This window comes from Cibotium barometz, chromosome 1 (assembly GCF_041138505.1).
Source record: "Cibotium barometz isolate CiBa-2024 chromosome 1, ASM4113850v1, whole genome shotgun sequence".
NCBI classification, from domain to species: domain Eukaryota; kingdom Viridiplantae; phylum Streptophyta; class Polypodiopsida; order Cyatheales; family Cibotiaceae; genus Cibotium; species Cibotium barometz.
In genome coordinates this window covers 1,403,159-1,430,099 of record NC_141046.1, presented here as the reverse complement: position 1 = coordinate 1,430,099, position 26,941 = coordinate 1,403,159, and the positions used below count along the sequence as shown (strand labels likewise).

Sequence of the window (26,941 nt, the reverse complement as noted above, 5' to 3'; positions counted from 1 at the left end):
TCTATCATGACTCCTTGATGTCAGATAATGGTGGTAGCTCTTGTTAACCCTAGAATTGGGTTAACATTCATTTATGCCCCAAGATCAAATCTAATACTCAACCACAAAAGACTTGCAACAAGTAAGGGGGTTAGATTCTATATACATTGTTTGTTCAAAGTATCCCAAACATGGCATGTTTATGTCTTTTGTGAATAGAATTTTCTTAGGATGAGCCTTGAGTGTTGGTTGACCTCACAAATCCAAGGGTCATGAGATTGTGTTCTTGTTTGTGGATAAAGTTGTGCTTGGATTGTGGTGATTTTATTATAAAGTTCTAAGCCAACCATAACTCTTGGGATTTTTTGAGTAAGATATGATGGGAGTTCCAGCTCCTCCAAGGACTCTACCTCCTGTAAAATAGCAATTTCACAATGCTTGTTGCTACAAGTGTGTTCAAGGTGACTGTTTGCATGGATTTGTCAATTGAATACCACGAGTCACGTGCCCAAGTTTCACCTAGGATGACATCATGCTCAAGGGGATCTGAGGTAACATGGAATCTAAATTCCACATTTCCATCGATTGTTAGAGTAGCATAGCTAAAGCAACCTGAAACTTTAATGTTTTGTCCATTGGCACCTCTTGCAAGTCTTTAGGGATGACTTTAGGTTATCCTAATGGCACCCAAGTGTCTATTGCCATGATGTTATGACTAGCTCAAGGGCTAATCAGTGCTTGTTTGCATTTAACGTCATTGCCCTTAGGGAAATCTAACCATACCATGATAGAATCTTCAAGTGGAACCATGGATGTTCCCATATACGATTCAGTTTCAATTCTATTTCGGTTTCATTTTCCCATTCACTTTCATCCTCTTCTTGGTGCTCAGCTTTTTTAAGAGTGCCCAATGTGTACAATGGTACTGTGGGTCCACTGACCACTTTAACTGAGGTCTATTTGGAAACTTGTGAATCCTTACAGTCCTATTCTATATAGCTCTTGATGTCTTGGTATAACTCATGGGTTAGCCTATAAAGGTGTAAGGGCTAAAGCTATGCTAGCTTCACCATAAGAGAAGAACACTCCTCCAAATGAGGATTTGAGAGACTACTTAAATTTTGCAAAGGATTCATCAAATTCCTCACGTGCTTTTTCAACTGCATCGTTGGTGCAATCTTTTTCTAATGAGTTTATTTTGGTAGAGAGTATGTCTTCCTCTTGAAAGGGAAAGCGATACTCCTCCGTTTTTGTATTTTGATTTCTTTTTTAGGTTAGACATTATGCGGTTTAATTACAACCTGTGATCTTGTATGACACTTAACAATGCTAGGCATGCTCTCCTGAGCTTGCTTTTTGTGTTCTTCATATGTCATGTGGTCATAATTTTCAATATGGGGTGGTTGGGCAGGTTCTAGTTTCTTGATTGGCTTGTGAGGTGCACTAAGTGACGAGTCAGAACTTGTTTCGTCCTCACTAAGTGATGTACTAGAACTTGTTTCATCTTCTTTCTTTGGATCGCCAGGTTTTCGTTAGCCTTTGAGGTGGGTGCATTTGCAACATGTTTAGCTTTTGGCTCTTTTGTGGTTAGGTCCCCCCACAGGCTCCTTTCCTGTGTCCTTTATTTTAACCTTGGTTTCTACAGTTTGTCGGCCCTTGTTTTTCTTGGGTTTAAAAGGTTTTACATCCTCTTTTGGTTTCTGTTTTAAAACATGCTCTTCTATCCATTTTAAAGTGTGTTCCTTTGCATTCTTTTTTACTGTTTCTTGTACCTTGGCTTGCACATTGAAGCAACTCGCCTTGGGAAATCTTGGAATATGTGATCGATGCCACATCATTTACATATGGGTTGCAAAGTGTCAGTAACTATGGGCATGGAAGTATTACAAACTGTGCGGTCCACGACAATAGAAACACTTCAGTGTTTGCTTAACTGCTTCTTGAGTAGTTTCTACCCTTTGGACTATTTCTATTTGGGGCACGAGAGATTGAGGTTTTGAGGTAATTTTAGGTAAATAGGGACATTGGGGTATGTCGTGACCAAAGGTTTTGCAATGTATGTAGTACAAAAAGACAAGCCTAGGGTACGCACATTGGGGATTAGGATGGACGTAGTGATGGCAATGAACACAAGACATTTCGCCTATCACTTTGAGAGGCATTAAGGATGTTTGGTTTTGAGGGAGCACATCCTCTCTTGGAGATTCCTGTTCAAAGCTTTTAAGCAAGGCTTTGTAGAATTCAGGGAATGACAATTTCGTGGATCAATTTTTCTTGAGTCATTGCTTCAGTGGGGTTAGATGAGGAATATCTCATATCATTATCATCCTCCATCATGTTGTCATCTAAATGTATTGCTCCTTTACAACATCGATCGAATGTTTCTAGATTGGATACAATGATCAAGTTGTGTAAGCTTTTTTTCTTTATGCCCATTATAAAATATCACTTCAATTGAGCATCGTTTAGTTTCTCCCATGTCTCACATCGTGAGTCAAAGATCTTTATCTGAAGAATAAAATCTCTAATGGTTTCGTTTTGTTTTTGCTCAATCAAATACAGTTCTCTTGATACACTCCACCAATCACCTTATCTAGAAAAGCCATGGATAAGGGCTGTTTTCAAGGTCCTGAAATTCACCTTAATCACAGGCATCAGTGTGATGAACCATCGACTAGCCTTTCCTACTAAGCAAAGGTTCAACGCGTGTACCTTGGTGGGGTAGTTTGGATTTCCAAACACTTCACATCTGTGTTCAAACATTTGCATGAATTGAGCAGGATCAATCATTCCATCATACTTACCCATGATTTTGGAAATCTCTACGGCCACATTCTTGGATGAGCCACTGAGACTGTGTGTGGGTGCTCTTATGGTTAGGACCTCATTTAGTCCTTAGACAACCCCCCTTCCTAGATTAGTCAATATATCCAAGGTTTGGGCATTTAAGGGTTGCAAAGGGTTGGTATCTAAGGTTTAGGTCTTGTGGTAGTGCTAGTAGGCAAGGGACCAAATCCCGGAGGGATTAATGTGACATGGGATGTAAGACCCGATAACACGCTTGTTGTTGGCATGGCAATGGAATTGGAAGTTGAATTTGGGCCATGAATCTCAATAGCTCAAAGATTTCAGCCCTTGGGTTCAGTTTGGGTGGACCCACGTATTCCCTCTATTGTTGCCATATCTTGACATTGCCAATTGCTCCTTAATGAGCAAGTGCATGTGTTTTTTTTTTTGTGCTTTTTATGTTTTCTTACAGCCCCAGGAGACCTGACACACCCTTCATTGGCTTAAATGAGCGTTCGTTTGTTGCCTTAATTTGCTTAGGCGCTAAGACCTTAGAGATATTTTTCTAAAAAAAGTATGTGCCACTGGTCTCCCATATGGAAGATGAGGTCTCAAAAGCGCATGTGAACGCCCTTAGGATGAGCTTTTTCCAAAAAAGTGCATGATAGTAGCATCCCAGATGGAAGAGGAGGTCTCAAAACCTATTTTCCATCACTGTCTTAAGACGAAATTTTTTTCCAGAAAGATTTTTCCTATTTTGCAGCCCGTTTTTTAATATGTTCCAAAAGGAATTTGGAAAAACCAGGTATGAGAGAGTTGTAGTACTACAACTTTGTCTCTTTGTACGTGGTCTTTTTTGGGCTACTTTGGGCGATTTTGTGCTTCAAGGCCCTTTTTTGCCTCGATTTCCAGATTGAATTTTGAGGCTGCTGGTTGGAGGCCAAAATAATGGATTTTACTCTCGGATGCTAAAGACCAATTTCAAAGACCTCGATGCAGGCTTTTCGATGAGCACTAGAGCGCATTCATCGGCCTCACCGGTTTAGGAGATATGAGCCTCCAAACAGGGCTGTTTTCTATACTCTATTTTTTTCTCCCCTCTGGGACCCTTTTCACATCGTGAAAGTCACAGACCTTTCACGCCGCGAAATGGATCTCATGCCGTTAATTAAATTTTTTTTTTGCTTCACGGACCATTTTCACGCTATGAAAGTTAGGGATCTTTCACGCCGTGAAAGCCAGGGAACTTTCACGACGTGAAATGTATCACACGTACAAGTTGTTTCACATAAAAAAAATTTGGAGTTAAGAGGAAAATTCGAGTTTTCTTGTGTGGAGGGAATATTTTTTGAATTTTATCTTTACATTCAATGCTCATTAGCCACTAAAATTGTGCTAAAATGTGATTAAAAATTAATCAAAGATTAATTCTTTCACTAATCTTTCTCCCTTTTGGATTAATCAAGAGTCCTTAATTAATCCTTAATCCTCAATTAATCCACACCATTAAGCACATCATTAGATAGATCCTTGGATTGCTAAGCTTTGTGCTTAATCCAAAGTGTGAATTAACAACTAATAATCAAAGATTAATTAAGCCCTTAATTTTGGCTCTTTTCTTTATACAAATTAGGCTAAAGAGAGTAAAAAATTTCCTAATTGGTGGAGAAATCGATGCAATTATATGTTTCAATCTATCTAGATGCTCCGAGAACACCCAAAAATATTAATTTTGACACCTACATGATCAATTTTGACCTCGAAAAACAGCTCATAAGAGGCCTAATGCTATTGCAATGACTACTCTCATAATATATCCATGAAGTACATCACTTGGGACTTCATCCTAAGTTCAAGGGTTAAGGTTCTTTTCAATCTATTGACTACACAATTAGTGGCTGCAATCCATCCTATCCCAAGGATGATTCTCTCTTTCACAGCACTTGCAGGTGTCACATAAAACTTGCACAACGATGTAGGTTTAGTTTTAATGTAAAACTCTGTCTCAAAATAATCGACTGTTATATATTGGGACTTGTTCACCATGGTAAGGGTAGTTGTGGATGGTGTGAAGAGTGGGTGGCCTAAAGAGGTTCACATCTCCCACGGTAAGGGTAGTGGTGGATGGTGTGAGAAGTGGGTGCCTAATGAGGTCCACATCTCCCACACAGCAAGACATTGTGACCAATCTCATTATCAATCAAGGTTGGCAACATAGCTAGGTGGCCTTTCTGGAGAAATTCTAGCTCAAGGCAAGGAGGTTTCGCTCTGAGTTCTTATAACATAAACAGGGATGTGATTCGGCACTGTCTAATTGTGTAAAACTTATCCCAAGATTCTATAGAAAATTAATGCAAATTACCAAGAAACCAAGGTTTTTCCCTTCCAAGCTTCAAAACAAAATAAAAAACAACAAACTAAACTCATCTAAAGCTCCAAACCATATTTTTTTTTGAGTGTGACCTCCTAATCAACAACAAGCAATATTGGGTGATCCCAACAGCTTGGAATGGATGGAAGAATGGGAACTAAGCCCTAGACTAGTCCCCACAATATTCATGTCAAGAGCTTACCTTAGCCTTGTTGAATCAAGTGTCGTTGGGTCTTGCCTTCAAGCCATAAATGCAACTCCCCAATGTAGGTGCACTAGCTCATTTTATTGCGTCCTCACTCGGTTGTTATACCGGAATGCTTCATGGTTATGGGGGTAAAGGAGGAGCTCTGGAGGCAATAAGAGAATGACCTTCGTGAAGAAGCTAATGAGAGGGAGAAATCTGCAACAAGCAAACCTATTCAAGCAAGTAATCCATCAAGCATGAAAGAATCCAAAAGCAGAGTAGAGTAGAGAAGAGCTCGCCAACTAGTTTCTGCTATTTGATATTAAGCTCATAGTAAGGTCACTTTATACATTCCAGTCCCGTTTTACAAAAGAGAAGTGCACGTTTGAGTGGGTAAGATGGCAAAGCACCTTACGGCGGTAGGACATGCAAATGAAACCATGCTTTAGGATTGCTTTAGATGAGTAAATCTAGTAGAGATCCACAAATACAACGGGTGACACCTTGACTTGTTCTAAAGTGAAGTGGCCATGTTTAGGCTTGATTTTTAACACACTTATTGTACAACATCAACCATTCCCCCGATATTTCATTATGATTTTAACATTTGTTCGAGGGAAAAAATATATATTTTACTATGATTTTAACATTTATATCACCTAGAAAAAACACGTTTGATACTCTGATACGAGCTTTATGCAAGACAAAAATCATCCACCAGTACCAAGAGATTTGGGATGACTTGAAAAATGTAAGACAAAGAACGCCTGGAAGAAGACAGCCAAGTGGTCTCGGAAGAAATAGATCTGCTTTTCAAAGATTCTGAATTACAGAAATACATCCTGAATCTCACGAAAAAGAGAAAAGTTATGCTTCTAGAGAAAACAATTTTGTATCTTGTTTTGACTTTCATCCTTTCAATATAGTTCGCGTTTTTTAAAAAAGAAAAAAGAAAAAAGAAAAATGTGAAAGTTGCTTAGGGTTGGAACCAAAAAAGGCAGTCCCAAAAGATCCCGGGACAGAGTGCCCGTCCATCTGAGAGTAAGCTGAACCTGGTGCGCCCCAAATGCAAACACTTATTAAAAGGAGACTGAAGGTGGAGGACCGACTCATTTGAAGGCAAGGACGCTCACTGGGTCGAAAGTACAAGGAGGTGCTGCAGCGTGCTGCCCATGCGACTCGTTTACTGTGCCTGGTTTGTTGCAAGTTGCAGCCCAGCAGTGGGAGAGGAGCCGAGAGAGTGAAGAAACAAGACCTGCTTTATGCTCTTTTGTTCTTACGCCCAGCCCAGCCCAGCCCAGCCCCTCCCCTCCCCTCCCCTCCCAGCCCAAGCTTGTTCTATGCAGCACCCCATGCAATCCCACATGGGGGCCTACCCCGCCCACAACGTCACCACAGAACTCATCCAGAAGGTACCCCATTTTCATTCCTTTTTTCAAAATTTTGCAGAAGTACTGACCATTTAGCTGGATTTTGAATGCTCAGAAAACATTTTTTGATCAAATGACATGAGAACTCACAACCCATTTGTCGTGAAAGTCGCAGAAAAAGAAGAAGGGAAAATCCCACCCCCCCCCTTCCCCCCACCAAAACAAAACCCAAAACCAACAATTTCGGAGGTCCTTTGAGTATAATTTGGAGGCTCTCTGTCTTTGAGCACCGCTGAGAATAGCTTGCAATCTTTCAACCTTCTAGCTTGTGAATTTGAGTGATACACTTTAGGATGATGGGTTTTCTAAGCTAGACAGGTCTGGTAGCCTAGCTAACTTCTCTGAAAAGCGGTGGAGCTGTAGTCAAACTTTCTGATGGTAAAGCACATATACGACATCACCAGACTGATTTTATATCTGCTTTGTTTCCGTCGTGGTGGTGGTTTGTGGTGGGGAGAGGGGTTGTTTACTGTTGGGTTACTAGAGTAGGTTATTGGGTACAAGTCATGACCAAATTTGAACGGTCACTCTTGATATCCACAGCATGCTTCTCTCTATCACGCTCAGGACAGTTTCGGAAGTTAGCTGGAATTGTCCATTGCTCCTTTGATATCTATCTGCTGTTTCTTTCCTTTTACAAGCCACGGATGTGTTTGAAGCAGTGGATGAACAGAGATGAATTTTCATTGGGAAAAGAAGATGACTTGCTTGGGAGACTTAGGCTCTATTATGAGCTAAGAGGCCGTTATATACGCTCAAAGCATGTGGGGTCTCACCTATTTCAGAGACACAATGTGATTGCACGGCATGAGAGGCACTTCATACCACTGTTTTTGGCAAGTTCACTTGTGTCTATACTCATGGGAGCTACATTCATGGGACTGACAGCATTGGACTCTCTAGAGCGCAAGTGTATCTGAATAAACGAAGAGTGTGTCAAAGTGGCTGAAGGATGAAAACTGAAGAAAACTTATTACAGAATTCTGCTAAAGAACTGTTTCCCAAGCAACCCATGCCAATCCTAGAACCTCTGTCTGCAGGATGATCACTGGCTGAACTGAAGGGAATGCTGATTTGCTGCTCTTTGCTGCAGTTCCAGGCTGCTCACAAAAGTGGGAAGGGGTTGGAGAAGAGGGGGTTGGGGAAGTCTTCTCATAGGCCTGTATTTGTGATTCCGCTGCTTTGAGGCTAGCACGAGGCAGTGCCATGTGTCACCTACGTTGTCTGACTCTAATCATTGGGGCTACTGTCTAATGTCTAGCTCTGCCCTACATACTCGTATCAGACCTAGTTTCTCTCAACATGTGAGAAACAGCCCTTTGTGTGTGTGTGTGTGTGAACCACTTGTAGTGTGTGTGTCTGTGTGTGAACAGCCTCTAAGGCTAGATAAGCAGTGATGTCATGGAATATTCCATGTGTCACTACTCTAGGGTGTGTGAGTGAGTCAAAAGATAAGGCTTATGCCAAGCATTGCATTTGGTGAACAGCTCAATCAAATGTCTCATTGATTCTAGTTTGTTTAGCAATTGGTATCAGAGCTCGTTTTCACCGCCTCCAACTCTATCCAGTGTCATCGAAGGTGCGGCTCTTCTTGCCCCCCCCCTCCCTCCCCTCCCTGCATGACTTCACGGCCGGCTACATCCCTGTCAGCTCCGCCAGCTCCTTCCCTGCTCCACAGTCTCACCGTTTCCTGTGGCAGAGCTTGTGATAGCCTTGACGGCCGGGCTGGGTTGAGCCGGTTGCCCGGCTGGGTGGACTGGGGGGCAAAGTGTTGCATGCGCGGAAGCCTTGCTGTACTTGATCCAGCCCTAAGCGTGTGATTAGGAACAATCAGGCAATGGTAAAGAATAGACAGCAGAGGAGAGAGAGATGAACTGGATTTTTTAGTATATTGATATGGTACGAAAAGATGTGTATGTCTGTACAATTTCTATGGCCTTTGGCCTTCCAAAAGAGGACTTAATGGACTGCCTGTTGACCAACCCCATGGTGGGGAGTAGATGAACTAATGACTGACTATGTCTTACTATTTATAAGCTCCATATTCACAAGTCAGCCAGCATACCTTCCGTTGGCCGTTTCCTCTTGTCTACGACTTATATAAAATGGTAATAAAATCTGAATATTGTAGTTGGCCAGTCGTGATGATGCCCATCTGAATACATGCTGTCAGTGTTGGAATATATCATCTCTAGAGAGTCTACATCACCTTTTTTCATGCTTGTACTGGTCACTTTATGAGACCCTACATTGGCATATTTAGCAGATATTATTTAGGCATTTTCTACCATTTTAAAGGCATTTTATAGCATTTTATGCCACTGGCGTGCTACAGCTGGCTGACCAGCTCTCTGGAGGGATATATAAGGCTTCTCACCCTTCCCCTCACTTTTCATCTCATTCTTGCATATCTCCTGCATAGTTGTTACGAGGTGCGCCTCTAACTGTCAGAGGCGTTTGAGGCATATGAGTCTTCCGCTTTGTTTGAGGCTTTGTTCGAGGTGTCTGGGCATAGTTGATTTTTTTTTGGACCATTTCTAGTTTTGCCGGTTTCTGCCCATTTTCGTCCATTTGAGTTTCTTAACGGAAGCTATAAATAATAAGGGCCCTTCTAAGCTCTCAAGACTCCCACACTTTCTCGAGTCTCTCCCTCTCTCATACACACTCTCTCCCTTCCTTAAGGCTTAAACCTTGCTTAAGGCAGCTCCTCTCACACACACTCTCTCACTCTCTCTCCCTCCCTCATACACACCCAGGTGATACCCTCTCTCTCTCTCTCTCTCTCTCTCTCTCTCTAATAATCTATCTATCTATCACTATCTATATATATATATATATTGTCACCATTTGGCCACCCGAATGGTTCACTCTTGCTTTCACACTATGTACATATTGGATTGGTGTCCATGGCTTATTGAATGTACCTATGCATGTGATTGACACGTGTCATGGTGTATAGTTAGATATGATATTCCGTGGGACTTGATGTTATCATGCCCGGAATATCTGGAGGACTTGGCTTTCCGCTGGGACTTGTGCCTTTGTGTACATGCCCGGAAACGCCTGGAGGATTGGCTTTCCGTTGGGACTTGTGCCTGAACGGAAATTGCTCATGCCAATGTTGCATTGCATAGCATCTTTATGTGCTTGCCTGCAAATGAAATTGCATGCTGTTTTCATGCCTGCATGACCTATTATGTGTAGTTCCGGGCTAGGGGACGCCCGCCCGTGAACCGTGCTGTGAAACTGTGTGCTGACATGGTTGTGTGGCATGTGAATAGGTGGTAAGTATTACCCAATCTAGGCTCAAATAGCCCTTAGGACTTAGCCAATATTTATAAGTGAGTGAGTTCCTACTTCATTAAAGTTTGGGTGCCCGAAAGTCACTTATAAATTATGACCGCTTCCAAGTTCACACTCACTGAAGTCCCGAGGCGGACAAGACTCAATGTCCAGGACCTGATCCTCCCCTTTTACTCATAAATGGGCATCTCCCCATGTCCCTTCACCTGATTGGATCCCAATTCACTTACTTATTAAGAGAAAATTTGTGTTTTCTCTTCATGAATTTTTGGAGGCTGAAAACTCTGTTTTTTCACCATTTCTCTCCATTTCCAAGCTCTCCATAGCCATACCCAACTTGCTAGGGTGTTTTCCAAGCTTCCAAGAGTGTTTCCAAGTGCTAATCACTCTCCTACTCACTCCCAATGACTGAAATTCAGCAAAACAGCTCTCATTTTTGTTGTAATTTCTGGTCTTTTTGTTGAAAACCCTAATTTCAGCCTTCCTTTCTCAAGTCGAACCATAGGGGAAGCTTTCCTAGGGTTCCCTTCATCCTCTTGAAGACTTTTGTCGCGAAGGATTGCGGCAAATCGAAGATATGAACACTCCAAAAGCTTCCAACGCGAAGGCTTCCGCTTGCAACAACTCCTATGAAGACTGGTAAGCTAATTGAACAATGTGTTGTCATTACTTATTCAGTAGAAGGGCAGGACTCCTTGTTTAGTTGCCCTGTGTAGTATTTCTCTTGTCCTACGTGCTCTTGAATCGACGTACCATTGTTTTCTAAATGCTGAATTTCATATGCATTGGCATGGAGGATTTGGCAATGGATGCCCGTGAAGCTATGTATTGAATTTCTCCAATAGTAATACAATTTACTCAAGGGAGGGGTCGGCCGTTCCGGCTCATTGTGTGTCTCTTGTCAATTCAGCAATTTACTTCTTGTATTTGAGCAAGTGTCCTTCAAATCTTAGTGTATTTAAGTGTATTGATTAGCATTGTGTTCAACCAAGTTACATATATATATATACATATATATATAATATAACATACGTCTCTAAAAAAATACGCGTCTTTCGAGGCGTGTACCATACCCGCCTCATACCAAATGCCCCTAACGCCTCTAACAACCTTGATCTCTTGGATGTCATTGGTTGTAGCAACGGTCTCTTATGCTTGTAAGAACCTACGGGCTTCCCTCGTGCTCATTTTCAGCAATAATCAACTGTTTCTAGCCTTCTACAGTTTGTGCTTTGGGCCTACAACCTGTGATCCTCTTTCTTTCATGGTATCAGAGCCAAACGTTGATCTTCAGGTAAGAAATTGCTGTGTTTTTCTGATTGGAGCAGAGGCTTCATCATTGTGCTGCGTTTTCTGCATCTGTACTGCTGAACTGCTACGTTTTTGCTGTTGGAGGCTGAAGCTCTTTTCTAGGTGTTGAGGATAGGGTTCCTGAGAGATTAAAAAATCAGCATGTACATGATAATATACAAGGCCATATCAAGGCTGAAACTGGCCTCATCCAATGCCCATCAAGTGTCTGCAATGAGCAAACCGCTCCGGAGGCAAACTCTTTGTCAACAGATCAGCCGGGTTGTCATCCGTATGAATTTTTACAAGCTGAATTTGCTTGTTCTCTATCACCTCTCTGACGAAGTGATACTTCACATCCACATGCTTCGTCTTTGCATGAAAGACAGGGTTCTTTGCCAACTGAATGGCACTCTGACTGTCACAATGCAACAATGGAATATCCCCTATATAACCCAAATCAACCACTAACCGAGATAGCCATAATGCCTCCTTGCAAGCCTCTGTGGCTGCAATATACTCGGCCTCTGTAGTAGATAAGGCTGTGCACTTCTGCATCCTGGATATCCATGACACAGCACCTCCTGTGAATGTAAACACATAACCGGTAGTAGACTTCCGGTTATCTGGATGACCGGCATAATCCGAATCCGTGTAACCATGCACTAATGCATCCTGTTTGCCAAAGCAAATGCACATATCCTGTGTGCCCTTCAGGTATCTCATGACACCTTTCACTGCTTCCCAATGCTTCTTGCTAGGTTTGGCCATGTATCTAGAAACCACTCCCACTGCAAATGCAATGTCCGGCCTAGTAGCAACCATGTCATACATGAGACTGCCACAAGCTGAAGCATACGGAACCTTGGCCATATCAGCCCTGTCTCTATCCGACTGTGGGTTGTCCATAGCACTGAGTTTCACATGTGGAGGCAAAGGAGTACTAGTCTTCTTCCCCCCGTCCATATTGAACCTCTGCAAGACTTTGCCAATGTATTCCTTCTGAGACAAATACAACACATGCTGATTTCTGTCCCGAAGTATCCGCATACCCAAAATGTGATTTGCATCACCCAAATCCTTCATATCAAAGGTTTCATGCAGCCTTTTCTTCAAGGCATCCATCTCTTTACGAGATTTCCCGGCAATCAACATATCATCAACATACAAGATGAGGATCAATAGACTGCCATCCAAAGCTTTCTTGGTGTACAAGCAGTGATCTATGTCACTTCTCCTGAATTTCTGAGATTTCATGAATGTATCAAATTTATGATACCATTCCCTTGGTTCCTGTTTGAGCCCATAAAGACTCTTTTTCAGCTTGCATACAAGCTTCTCCTTTCCACTCACTGTAACCCTTTGGCTGCTGCATATATATCTCCTCATGGAGATCACCGTGAAGAAAAGCAGTCTTCACATCCATCTGAATCAAGTCCAGATCATCATGTGCAACCAAAGCCAACACAGCTCTAAGTGTGGTCATTTTGACCACTGGAGAGAAGATCTCATCAAAGTCCACACCATATTCCTGCTTGAAGCCCTTAGCCACTAACCTGGCTTTGTATCTTGGCTTTGCATCAGGTGCAACTTTGAGCCTGTATACCCACTTGCATGGCAAAACCTTCTTGCCTGCAGGCAAATGCACCAACTTCCATGTTCCATTTTTGTGCAGAGAATCCATCTCTGACTTCATGGCACGCTCCCAAAGAGCCTTGTCTGCCCTCTGTAAAGCCTCCTTATAACATGAGGGCTCCCCACAGTCAGTAAGCATCAAGTAGTCAACCCCTGGAACAAACCTGTCAGGGGCTCTGGAGGGTCTTGTGGACCTCCGTACCCAATGACCATCATTTGCAGGTTGCTGTCCAGCCTGCATATCACCCATTGGTGGCTCCTGTTCCATGCCATAAGGCTGAAAAATCATGCCCGGTATCTCCTCTAACTGTGGCATATCCATAGGGATATTTTCTGCCATCTCTGGCTGTCCATTTGGACCATTTTCAGCACCATTTAAGGGCTGGTTTTGCTGCTGTAATGGCTGATTTACAGCTCTTGGTTGTTGTCCATGATGTCCATTATCATCAAAGATGACTCTGCTAGGCTCCTGTTGCCTTGCAGGCTCCTTATACATGCATGTTTCATAAAAAATGACATCATTGCTGCGTACAATCTTTCTATTTACGGGATCCCAAAGTCTATACCCCATTTCACCTCTGTCACCATATCCTAGGAATATGCATTTGTGAGACTTAGAATCAAGTTTGGTGCGCATTTCCCTGCGTATGTGCACGTACGCAACGCAACCAAACACTCTCAAGTGCTTGTATGACGGAGGCTTCCCTGTCCATACTTCCTCTGGCACTTTCCCACCAAGCCTCGTGTTAGGTGACCTGTTTATAAGATGAACGGCTGTCATAACAGCTTCAGCCCAAAAACCATGAGGTAATGCAGCATGTGACAACATAGAACGGACCTTCTCCTGAATGGTCCTGTTCATCCTCTCTGCTGTCCCGTTTTGTGGAGGATCATAAGGAGTAGAGAGCTCCCTCTTGATGCCTTTAGCATCACAAAAGTCCTGAAACTGTTTGGACATATACTCTCCACCATTGTCGGAACGCAAAGCCTTCAGTGTTTTGCCAGTTTGATTCTCAACAAGAGCAACAAACTTCTCAAACACTGAGAATGTATCACTCTTCAAACGAAGAGGATAGACCCACACCTTGCGTGTGGCATCATCAATAAAAGACACACAGTATTTTGCCCCTCCCAAAGAAAGCTGAGGCATCTCACATACATCTGTATGCACAAGCTCTAACTGAGCATCTTTCTGTCCAAGAGCTTTCTTGTGGGGGCACTGTAGTTGCCTACCATATATACAATGCTCACAAAACTGAAAACTTGAAAACTTTAGAGAAGGCAAGTAACCCAAACGAGACAATTGCTCCATTCCTTTGACACTCATGTGTCCCAACCGGCTATGCCACAGAGATTTCCAGCAGCTCGGTTGCATTTACATTAGCATGGTGACAAACACCTGCATGCATGAAATAAAGAGTGTCGACCTTAGAGCCTCTGGCAACAACCAGTGAGCCCTTACTAATTTTCCACTTTCCACGACCAAATGTGGTAACATAATTAGCATCATCAAGCTGTCCAGTAGAAAGCAGATTCTTCTTGATCTCAGGCACATGCCTGACATCATGGAGCATAAGCTATGAGCCATCTGAAAACACAAGCCTCACATCACCTCTGCCAAGAATCTTGCATGCATGGTTATCACCCAAATAAACCACTCCTTCATTGCCAGCAGTATACGTGACAAACAAGTCTCTGCAACCTGAGACATGAAAGGAGGCACCTGAATCAATGATTCATGAGTGCATACCATGACCACCTGTAAGAAGTGAATGGGCATCAAGTGAAGACGTAAATAGGACCTCATCCTCACTGTCACCTGCATGTGACACATTGATTTCTTCAATCTTGACTCCACTTTTGCCCTTTGGCTTTACATCTTTGGCTTCATCTTTGTCTTTGTCTTTGTCTTTGCCTTTTCCCTTTTCTTTTTGATCATTTTTCCATTTGTAGCATTGTTTTTTGATGTGTCCCTTCTTGCCACAATAATGGCATTCCAAGTCCTTTTTGGAGCGAGACTTGCTCCTTCCCCGTTCTTGGCTTTTACCCCTTTGCTGGGATCTCCCATGTGCATTCATTGCATTGGACTTTCCAACAGAGTTGTTTTTCCTGTTCATCTCCTCTTGAAGGAGAGCACCCTCAACATCTGCATATGACAGCATAGCATTCGAATTGCTAGTGGCTGTCCTGAATGTGTCCCAACTCTCTGGCAAAGTGCATAAGAGAAAAGTGGCTTTGAACTCATCGTCCATTGCCAACTTTTGATTTATAACTTGGCTGACAATACCATTAAACTCATTTAAATGGGCTGCCATAGACGCCCCTTCCTTCATCTGAAGACCTATGAGTTTCTTCAACCAATACACTTTGCTTGAGGCACTTTGCTGGGCATACAAGTCCTGCAATCTCTGCCACATTCCCCAAGCTGTCTTCTCTTCACGAATGCTGAAAAGTAAAGAGTCTGACACAGACAACATGATAGTAGATCTTGCCAGCTCATCCATATCTTCCCACTCTTCAGCAGTAAGAGAAGCGGGCTTTACACCCCTTTCTTTGATAGGCTTGTGCTGCTTTTTCTGGAGCAACACATTATAGCACTGGGTTTGCCAAATATCATAGTTATGTGAGCCTTCAAGCTTCTTGATGTGAAGCAATGAAGAGCTCTCACCTGTGGTTGCCATAGCAATATGCAACCTGTCAATGCCCGACTCCCTGCAAAATGTGCAAACACTGCACCAAAAGCACACAAAGTGCTCACAGTTGTTCTCCCAAGCTTTATCTCCCACTGCGGAAGCACAAATGCAACTTTTCTCCCACTGTATGTGATGAAATCAGCAAAATCTGGTTGCTGCAGTTTTAGGACAGCACCTTAAATGTGCTCTGTTGCCCTTCCAAAGTACTGTACAGCAGTACTAAGTGCTCACCAATGATGTACCAAACCTGTACCGGCAAGTACAGCAGCTGAAATTGAACCTTCTGCTCACTCAAATCAGTGTACAGCCATGCCAAAACTTGCACAAAGCTGTGCCAAATCTGTACCAGCAGGTACAGTAGCAATAAATGCTCTCCTGGCTGTCCAAATGAGTGAAAATCAGACTTTTACAGTCCCGTACACTGCATACAACAGTCCCGAACAGAAATTGGGCAAAAGCCCCTTGACTGCAAGCTGATTTTTAGGATTCAAGGCATAAATGTCTTGCCTGCTGCTTTGCCAAGCTCAACAAGCATAAAATCTTGAAAAGCCCCTTGATTTAAGATCAATTGCTGATCATACATGGTACATTGATGCACATGAAGGCATCCAGAGTCTTCACAGTGCTTCCCCCTGGCCACATATACATCAAATACATGAAAGCCCCTTGATTTACAGGCACATTGAGTGCTTGACAGGCATCAACACGTATTGGCACAAAAGCCCCTTGATTTGCACTGCAATTTGCTGCAATTTTGCCCAAATGTGCGATTTCTCACATCATACAGCATGTATGAATGCTTAATTGCACAATTACATCAAAAGCCCCAAATTTCGACATCCAATTTCTTGCAAATTGATCCTGATTGTGACCAATGTCACCCAATTTTGCCAATTTTGCTCAAAATTGAGCAATTCGGCACCTGTACCTGCTCAATTGATGATTGTACTTGCTCAATTACAAATCCCAAAAAAAAATTGAAGCAGAATACCTTGTAATTTCTGATTTTTTGTTGCAGGAAAGGGGGGTGTGCTGAATTTGGTGCTGCTGCAGAAATCTGATGCTCTGTTCAGCCTCGGAAACCTTAGACCTTGCAGGGACAGAAGGCGGAGAAGCTCCAGCACCCAACATCAAGCTTTGAAAACAACGGAGCCCAAGAAGCTCCTGCGGGGGCTGATGAAGCGGTAGTGTCGACTTAGGTTCCCACGGAGGCGAAAGAGCCCGTGAAGCGATGCAGAGCTGGGGCTGCCCGGCGGATGGATAGCGCGTACTTCATGCTGCCCTTCCTTTCGCACTAACGGTTCGCTACGGGTACTCGATCACGCCTGCTTGCTGCCTTCGCCTATTGGCCAGTCGTGTATGGTTTTGCAACGACTCTACCCAACAGATGCGACTGAAATTTAGTCCTCAATTGCTCTTGCCTTTGCCTGTGCTCTGATACCAGTTGAATGGGAGAGATGAATTAGGGTTAGAGTTATTCATGTGGGAGACATACACAGAGAAACAAGGGAGGGAGAGAGAGAGAGAGAGAGAGAGAGAGAGAGAGAGAGTTGTGGGGATAAGTCAACTCATGATATTGAGTGTGTGACTCCCCTATCACACATGTATATTGCACTAGTACACATAGTGCACTTAGTACATTAAAAGTACTAAGTGTACTATGTACTATAACTTATGGGCTTATACACACTATAAGGGTGGGCATTATGCCTTTACCCCAACACTGGTTATAGGCTGAGCCTGAGTGATGCTTGTGGACCTACTTCTACTTACGTGCGTGAGCTGGCTAGTGCCCTAAATATACTCTTAAGACTGCTACCTAAATTAGGGATTAAATATGAGATTAGCCATGTCCATGGCTGTGCACGTGACATTCCCTCCTGCTAAACTTGATGATGGGTTGGAAACCTGTCATTCTTCCTCCTTGGACTATTGACTTTAACTAACTTTTGACACTTTACTGAAAACCCTGTCATTCCTTTGATTCCACTCTGAGTCTAGTAAGAGAATTGTGCATTTGTTCCACTTTGTCTCCATGATGCAATCCCTTTTCCTTAACACAACTATGGGCTCCTGTTGAGAATAATGCTCCTCCTTTGGAATTGATATGAGAGCCAATGGTATGCTTCTTTGAGCACACAACTCCCAGGCAATGCTTTCCTCTGGCTTTGCCTATTGCAGACCACCTCATAAATGCTACCCTGGCTGCATTCTTCTATGGATCTGGGCGCCTTTTCTTGGGACAAATGAGTTCTTAGATGGCTGAGCCTTAATGCTCTGATACCAATGTTGCATGCGGAGAAATACCCAATTTCCCTCCTTGTAGTTGACATCTCTTCTAGACTTCTTGGCTTGCTTGGTGTATGCTTCCTGTGCTTTGGTTAGGTGCTCCTTTCACGGACTCAATAATATTGGAGAATGTCTCTATGGACTTGTTGGCCTGCAATGATGGTGACACCATCCTCATAAGAAGAGACGAGAAACGTGTAGGGTTGAGCTTTTAGGGTTGGGGTTTTGGAAGGTAGACCAACAGGAAACGTGAGAGTGAGAGAGAGGAACACGTTTGCTCATATATTGATAATGATAAAATGAAGTACAATAGCCACATATAAAAGATGTGACCTAAAGTGTGTTCACATGGTCCGGTCATAAATAGTGCCAGGTGGACCAAATCACTTATAAACCTTTATAAGTGAAACTAAGCTAAATTGGGGGAAAAAACCTCCACTAACTGAAGTAAAAAGTGCCCCAGTAACCTATTGATGATCACTAGCACTCCCCTAGGTGCATACACAGCATAAAACCCAACAAACTCCCCTGGAGTGATATGTGATCACTGTACATCATCCACCAAAAGGGAACAAATTCGAAGCAGTGCGGAATGCTTCGAATTTCGGACGTGGTAATGCCTTGGTGAATATGTCTGCCACATTCTGATCTATAGGGCAGTAAATCAGACTGATATCACCTGCGACAGACTGATATCACCTGCCTGGAGTCTCTCTCGAACAAAGTGATCTCAATGTGTTTCGTGTGAGCATGAAACACAGGATTCTTGGCCACGGCAATGGCACTCTGACTATCAGTATAGATAGGTGTAGGCTCCTCCACTGAAATATCCATATCAGTCATAAGACGACGCAGCCATACGCACTCAACGGTAGTAGTGTAGGCTGCTCTGTACTCTGCCTCACAAGACGAAGTGGCCACTGTGGTCTGTTTCTTGCTTAGCCAAGAAATACATGAAGAGCCAAGAAAGAAACAATTTCCACTAGTGGAATGTCTGGTATCAAAATCACCAGCTCAATCTGAATCGCTGTAAGCATATAGCTGCATGTCACTCCCCTCAGGATAAAGCAATCCAAGAGACAAGGTACCCTGCAAATACCGAAATACACGCTTCATAGCTTGCCAATGTGACAATCGCGGGCTGTGCATGAATCTGCTCAACTGAGATACGGCATACTGAATATCTGGCCGTGTAGTACACAAGTAAATAAGGCACCCAACAGCCTGAGCATATGTAGTGGCATCAAATAAAATACTGTCATCTTGTAGTGACAGTTTCATCCCAGGCTCCATAGGAGTGCTGATAGGCTTGCAATCCTGAAATTTGAACTTTTCCAGAAGTTTAGCAACATACCGAGATTGCAACAACCCAATGCCTCTGTTATCCTGCACAAACTGTATGCCCAAATAGTAGTGTACGAGCCCCAAATCAGACATGGCAAATGTCTGTTGCAGTATCTCTTTAAAAGCTGTAATTTTGTCATCATTTGATCCCATGAGCAAAAGATCATCTACATAAAGACTGATGACCAGCAGATCTTTCTCTTCTTTCTTTACATACAAAGTGGCTTCTGCAAGGCCTTTTTCAGCTTGCATACTTTCCCTTCATGACCATGTTCTGCAAAACCTATGGGCTGATGTACATAAACTTCCTCCTCGAGGTCCCCATGTAGGAAAGCAGTCTTGATGTCCAACTGATGAACAACCCAACCACGATGTGCAGCCAATGCAATGACACTCCTAAGTGTCGACATACGGGATGTAGGAGCAAATGTCGCCTCATAATCAATGCCCTTCTTCTGTGCATAGCCCTTTGCAACTAGACGGGCTGTGTACCTGTCAATGGATCCATCTGCATGTCTTTTCAACTTATAGACCCACTTGGTACCGATGGCTTTCTTGCCTTTGGGCAGATCAACCAAATCCCATGTTTGATTCCTTTTAATAGAATCAAGTTCATCCTACATGGCTTTGTTCCAATGCACATTGTCTCGTGCATCCACAAATGAATCAGGCTCATCATCATCCTGTAAACTGGCTGCCATAACCATATTTAAATCCATGATGTGTGCATGCTCATTGGTCCTTGTCTCCCTACGAGTACGGCCAGCAAGAGGAGCATCTAGATGGCTGTCCTGTAATGTCCTCAAATACCATCTAGGTATATGTCTGACCTGTGGAGCCTGTTGTTCCATATTTGGCTCAACTTCTGGGTCAATCTCCTGCTGAATTTCTGCACCACCTTCATGATTAGCTGGCTGCCCTGCACCCTCATGGGTTGGATCACCGACTGTGGAATGAAACTCCATAGGTAGCAGGCCTTCAAACACATCATTTTCAGCTTGATTTGCATCATAACTAGCCATGGATAATTCTGATTTTTCATCAAAAATCACATCCCGACTAGTGAATATCTTCTTGGACAGTGGGTCATATAACCGGTAGCCCTTGCTCTCACGGCTGTACCCAACAAAAATACATTTTGTGGCTTTATCATCCAACTTCCTCCTCAACTCTTTGGGTATGTGTGCATATGCAAGACACCCAAAAGTACGAAAATGTGATACCGAAGGCTTGCGGCCATGCCAAGCCTCAAAAGGAGTAATGGAAACCAATGCCTTTGTGAGACATCGATTCAAAATATGACAAGCACACATAACAGCTTCCACCCAAAAGACATGTGGTAGCTTCTTTGCCTTTAACATACATCTAGCCATCTCTACGAGTGACCGATTCTTCCTTTTTGCAACCCCATTTTGCTGTGGAGTATAAGGAGTAGTATACTGATGCTTGATACCTCTACTCTCAAGAAAGGAATTCAACATATGTGACACATATTCCCCCCCTCGGTCAGAACGGAGAGTCTTAACCTTGCATCTTGACTTTGTTTCAGCAAGTGCTACAAAGGCCAAAAATGCATCATATACCTGTGATTTCCGTTTCAACGGATAGACCCAGCATATACGAGAGAAGTCATCAATAAATCTAGCAAAATAGAAGCAACCTCCTAATGACTTCGTCTGCATGGGACCACAAAGATCATTGTGTATAAGCTGCAACTTTGCAGTTGCTCGTAGAGCCTGATTACGTGGAAAGGAAAACCGATGCATTTTTCCCAAAATACATCCTTCACATATGTGATATGGAGGCTTCTCCATAAGAGGTAGGTCTGTCAACATGTTATGTCGCTGCATAAGCATAATACTACCAAAATTTACATGCCCCATGCGAGCATGCCATAACTCCGCATCAACCATCGCTGGAGTAAGAGTGAATGCATGATAAGCGGACTGATCCACTGGCTGAAATGCATCCAACTGATAGAGTCCATGACATAATGTACCAGTAAGCATCAAGGTCAAAGCATTAGCTTTGTCTTTGACCATGCATTTGTTGTCATGACCCTGTGTTTTTCTCTGGACAAGATGCAGATGTGCACGGGGACATGGTGGACAGTGTGAATGGCATCAGGTGGGAGTGAAGATGGAAGCCCATGTGTGGATAACCCCATGTGTGAAAGGGGGCAAAGAGATTTTAGCTTTGAAGGTTTAAAAACCTTTAAAATCATTTATTAAGCCTTTCATTAAAGAAACGTGGCCCTTATGCTATTTTTGGGGCCACGTGTGAGCTTTTTGGTAAAAGAGGGGCTGTTGGGCAGAAAAAGCGAGGAGGCGCCTAACTCTTGTGGAGGGGTGTGCTTCTTGGCTGAGGAAGGCTGGCGGGCAGCGCATGAGAGGAGAGCTTTTCTGGAAACAGGGCGCATACAGGCTGCTGGCGTGGAGAGACTTTCTGAAAACAGGCGGCTGATTGCAAGCATGGGAGAAAAGCTCATACAGGCAGGCTGCACTGATCACAGGGTGGGCAGCGTTGAGTACAGGCTTGGTAACACAACCACAGGGGTCTGCGCATCTGGCTGCACCTCTGTTTTTGGAAGAATTTGTGTATGGGCTAAGCTTCCTTGACTGGCTGCTGCTGTAGATACAGGCGCCTGGTTTCATGGGGGAAAAGTCAAAGGCTGATTGCTGGCTGTGCTACAGAACAGAGATTCAAGACTCTTCTCTCTCTCTCTCTCTCTCTCTCTCTCTCTCCCTCTGCTGAAAAGTAGACAAGGGTTGGTTTCTTTGGACACAAAGGTGGACAGGGGCTGGTTTTCCATGAACATAGACATCATGTCGATGGCGTTCAACTGATGGGACTTTCAGCTTCTCTATGCTTTGGATTCAGGACTGTTTTGGGACAGTTTATGGGCTGTTTTTGTTTGGTTGCAAATTCAGCAATGTACTTGGGTTTCTGGCTACAAGTACAGGACATGTGGTTATGTTTCTTGGCATGGAAGTGAAGCAAGCTCGCATGGCTGCGTGCTCATGGAGCAGATTGTTTTCTCTTGCTAGAAAGGAACAGTGGGAACTACAACTATGGGCATCTCTATGTTGCCAGATGTTTCATGAGGGAACAGGTAACTAGATGTATGCCGTTGTTGGCGAGGAAACATGTTTTTGGGTTTCTCCAGGAGATAGGTCACATGCAGGCAGAAGGTACAGGAGTGGACACATGCTTGGTACAGCCTTGCTACTGATAGGACAAGGGACAGGGAATCCATGACAGAGATGGATTTACCCTTGGATGGTAGAGAGGGTTTGTATAGGTGTGTCAACTGTATGGTATGCTGTGCTGTGATACGAGTTCTCTTTTGAGAGACAATTTGGGAGTCTGTGTTGTGATGCAGAAGCACTGGATGTGTCAGGGTGTGATGCTGTTCATAGTGTGAGAGGCTATGGATGGTTGTGGCAGCCTTGATCATGGGAGAAAGCTTCTGTATGCAGACTCAATGTGAGAGAGTCTTTTGATATGAACAATGGCTGGACTTGTGTGTGGATGCCGAGTGGACAAGAAGCCAGATGCAGGTTCTTTGCAGGCTTCAAGGGTTCTACTGTGACGGCTGAGTTCCCAGCCTTATATTGTAATCAAAGCTCTGATAATCAATTAAAGAAATACCGCAAGGGGCGCCACTGCGATTTGGGGCCAATCGGTGTCCGTGTACTTTTTGCAGGAGCACTCTAGCTCCCCCTGTTTGTTTTCCTTTTCTAGGTCCTCAATGGTGTTGAAGTGTTTTATGTGCAAATGTTTGTTTCACCGCCCTTTGCTTTCTGAAGGCCGGTTTACAAGGTTCCGTTGCCGGGGCACATCGTCGACTTTCTCAAGGAGGCGAGTCCGTGGTTGCTTTGGTCGGGACAATCGCCAACTTTCCTAAGGGGGTGAGCTCGTGGTTGTCTCATGAGAGTCACATCAAAAGCTTCAACATGAGGAAAGTGAAAAGGAAGTGTAGGACACAGTATAGGATTTTGTGTCTTTGCCTATATGAGGTGAAGAGCAAGAGTTGAAGATGAAGCCCCGGAGAAAAGACACCAAGGACAAGAAGTAGTCGGCCAGGAACAAGAAGCAATTGAAGTGTTATGGTGCAGGAGATGCGTTGAAGGCTATGGCTTTCGACAGTTTGTCACCGGTGGTATCTTCATAGAGGCTTCATGGGTTCGGAAGACAATTTCCTTCTATGTTTAGCAGTGGTGATCTACTATGCTTCATCGAGGACTTGTGCTTACCACTTGGGTGGAGTGCAAGCAGGTTTTGGGTGCCTGAGGATGTATCAGATGAGGCTCAGATGGAAGTGGAGGAACTTGACGAGGTTCTTATTCCTGAGCATATACTGGCACTTAAGGAAAGAAAGGTACAGGGTAAGGTTTCCCGTCGCTATCCTGTGAAGTTCAAGAGCTGTTCACTGATGGATACGAAGTGGATGGAGGAGGTTCACTGATGGATGCGAAGTGGATGGAGGAGGGTGACTTAGCAGATTCACCTCAGGATTTGCAGCTTTATCTTGATGCCTATGAGTTGGAGTCGACTCTAGTTACGGCTCATTCAGGTTCAGCAGAGCATAGGTCTCGAGCATTGCCTGATGCTCAAGAGGGGGGTAGCACCTCCGCTCCCTTGTTACAGACAGGCTCAGTTGTTATCTAGGAGTCGCTTGGTGACATCTTTGTATTCACCCGAAGGTACTGAGGCTGACAGTACATCTGCTTATGGGACTTCTATGATATTGTGTTCTAGACACATGAGATGATGGTTGAGTATGGTTCACAGTCGCGCGCACCTTGAACTCTAACTGCAACTATGGATAACTCTATGGAGGGCATAAGTCTTGCGAGCAGTCCTAGAGTTGGTTTGGTTCATGGAAATATGGATCGAATTCTATTTGTGCATGTATGCATTCACTTTTTGAGGTAGAGGTATTTTTGTATTCTGGTGCCATTGGATCCTGGTACCATTGAGAATACATTGGGAAATACTCTGCATTTTGTCATGTGCTGCATGTATGTTGGTATGATACATCAAGTGCTTTATTATGTTCATGGATGCACCATTGGGTGTAACTCCTGCGGGATGGCCATGAGACATATGTGGGAAAGTACTTGGTAGATGTAGTGTTTGGATGCATTGAGTGCTTGCATATGCTCATGTTGTACCATCAGTCGTGGGTCCTGTGGGATGCCCATGGGCGTAAGGCTTGCGAGTAGCCCTTAGACTGTTACTTTGGAGTAGGTAGAACATTTTGAGGAGCATATTGTTTGCGAATGCATATGTGTGTCATATGTAGAATGATGCATGGTTTTGTTTTTGGCTAACACAGTTAACGTTTTCTATTTGGTTTTAGACTTTTGCTGTAGGTTCTGAAGGAACAAGCAAGAGGACAGTGTGGCTTATTGTGCAGGATGATTGTTCTATCATCCAGATGCATTGGAAGGCCATTGTTTTTGCCATATGGGGTATCTTTACTCATGAGATGCTTTACTGTGCCATTGAGTGCAATCGAGGACGCTTGCCATTTTTCAAGAGGGGGGTATGTCATGACCCTGTGTTTTTCTCTGGACAAGATGCAGATGTGCACGGGGACATGGTGGACAGTGTGAATGGCAGCAGGTGGGAGTGAAGATGGAAGCCCATGTGTGGATAACCCCATGTGTGAAAGGGGGCAAAGAGATTTTAGCTTTGAAGGTTTAAAAACCTTTAAAATCATTTATTAAGCCTTTCATTAAAGAAACGTGGCCCTTATGCTATTTTTGGGGCCACGTGTGAGCTTTTTGGTAAAAGAGGGGCTGTTGGGCAGAAAAAGCGAGGAGGCGCCTAACTCTTGTGGAGGGGTGTGCTTCTTGGCTGAGGAAGGCTGGCGGGCAGCGCATGAGAGAGGAGAGCTTTTCTGGAAACAGGGCGCATACAGGCTGCTGGCGTGGAGAGACTTTCTGAAAACAGGCGGCTGATTGCAAGCATGGGAGAAAAGCTCATACAGGCAGGCTGCACTGATCACAGGGTGGGCAGCGTTGAGTACAGGCTTGGTAACACAACCACAGGGGTCTGCGCATCTGGCTGCACCTCTGTTTTTGGAAGAATTTGTGTATGGGCTAAGCTTCCTTGACTGGCTGCTGCTGTAGATACAGGCGCCTGGTTTCATGGGGGAAAAGTCAAAGGCTGATTGCTGGCTGTGCTACAGAACAGAGATTCAAGACTCTTCTCTCTCTCTCTCTCTCTCTCTCTCTCTCTCTCTCCCTCTGCTGAAAAGTAGACAAGGGTTGGTTTCTTTGGACACAAAGGTGGACAGGGGCTGGTTTTCCATGAACATAGACATCATGTCGATGGCGTTCAACTGATGGGACTTTCAGCTTCTCTATGCTTTGGATTCAGGACTGTTTTGGGATAGTTTATGGGCTGTTTTTGTTTGGTTGCAAATTCAGCAATGTACTTGGGTTTCTGGCTACAAGTACAGGACATGTGGTTATGTTTCTTGGCATGGAAGTGAAGCAAGCTCGCATGGCTGCGTGCTCATGGAGCAGATTGTTTTCTCTTGCTAGAAAGGAACAGTGGGAACTACAGCTATGGGCATCTCTATGTTGCCAGATGTTTCATGAGGGAACAGGTAACTAGATGTATGCCGTTGTTGGCGAGGAAACATGTTTTTGGGTTTCTCCAGGAGATAGGTCACATGCAGGCAGAAGGTACAGGAGTGGACACATGCTTGGTACAGCCTTGCTACTGATAGGACAAGGGACAGGGAATCCATGACAGAGATGGATTTACCCTTGGATGGTAGAGAGGGTTTGTATAGGTGTGTCAACTGTATGGTATGCTGTGCTGTGATACGAGTTCTCTTTTGAGAGACAGTTTGGGAGTCTGTGTTGTGATGCAGAAGCACTGGATGTGTCAGGGTGTGATGCTGTTCATAGTGTGAGAGGCTATGGATGGTTGTGGCAGCCTTGATCATGGGAGAAAGCTTCTGTATGCAGACTCAATGTGAGAGAGTCTTTTGATATGAACAATGGCTGGACTTGTGTGTGGATGCCGAGTGGACAAGAAGCCAGATGCAGGTTCTTTGCAGGCTTCAAGGGTTCTACTGTGACGGCTGAGTTCCCAGCCTTATATTGTAATCAAAGCTCTGATAATCAATTAAAGAAATACCGCAAGGGGCGCCACTGCGATTTGGGGCCAATCGGTGTCCGTGTACTTTTTGCAGGAGCACTCTAGCTCCCCCTGTTTGTTTTCCTTTTCTAGGTCCTCAATGGTGTTGAAGTGTTTTATGTGCAAATGTTTGTTCCACCGCCCTTTGCTTTCTGAAGGCCAGTTTACATTTGTCATCATCAAAGTTGACTTGCATACCACACTGTGCTAAAGAAGAAATGGACAACAGATTCTTTATCCCTGGTACATATAAGGCATCTGTAAGGCGAAGAATAGAGCCATCAATGGCTGTGAGCTGAATCTCCCCAATGCCACAAACTGGATATGAAGCATTATTGGCACACTGAACGGTCTTGCCAACAGGGGCAGGGCATACATTACAAAACAAATCCCTGCGAGATGTAATATGCTTTGAAGCACCACTATCAAAATACCAAGTACATGCATGCTCAGTCACACTGAGTGCCTGTGA

The 26,941-nt window shown here is 43.8% G+C and overlaps 1 protein-coding gene across 1 annotated transcript in view; it reads left to right on the top strand.

Annotated features, from left to right (window-relative positions):
• The first annotated feature begins 6,416 nt into the window (after window positions 1-6,416).
• Window positions 6,417-26,941, top strand: part of LOC147641506 (GRF-interacting factor 1-like) — a 32,137-nt gene continuing 11,612 nt past the window's right edge. The window contains exon 1 of the mRNA XM_086784285.1: window positions 6,417-6,736. Within this exon, the coding sequence (XP_086640411.1) occupies window positions 6,587-6,736 (150 nt within the window). The 5' untranslated portion in view covers window positions 6,417-6,586. The remainder of the gene's footprint in view (window positions 6,737-26,941) is intronic.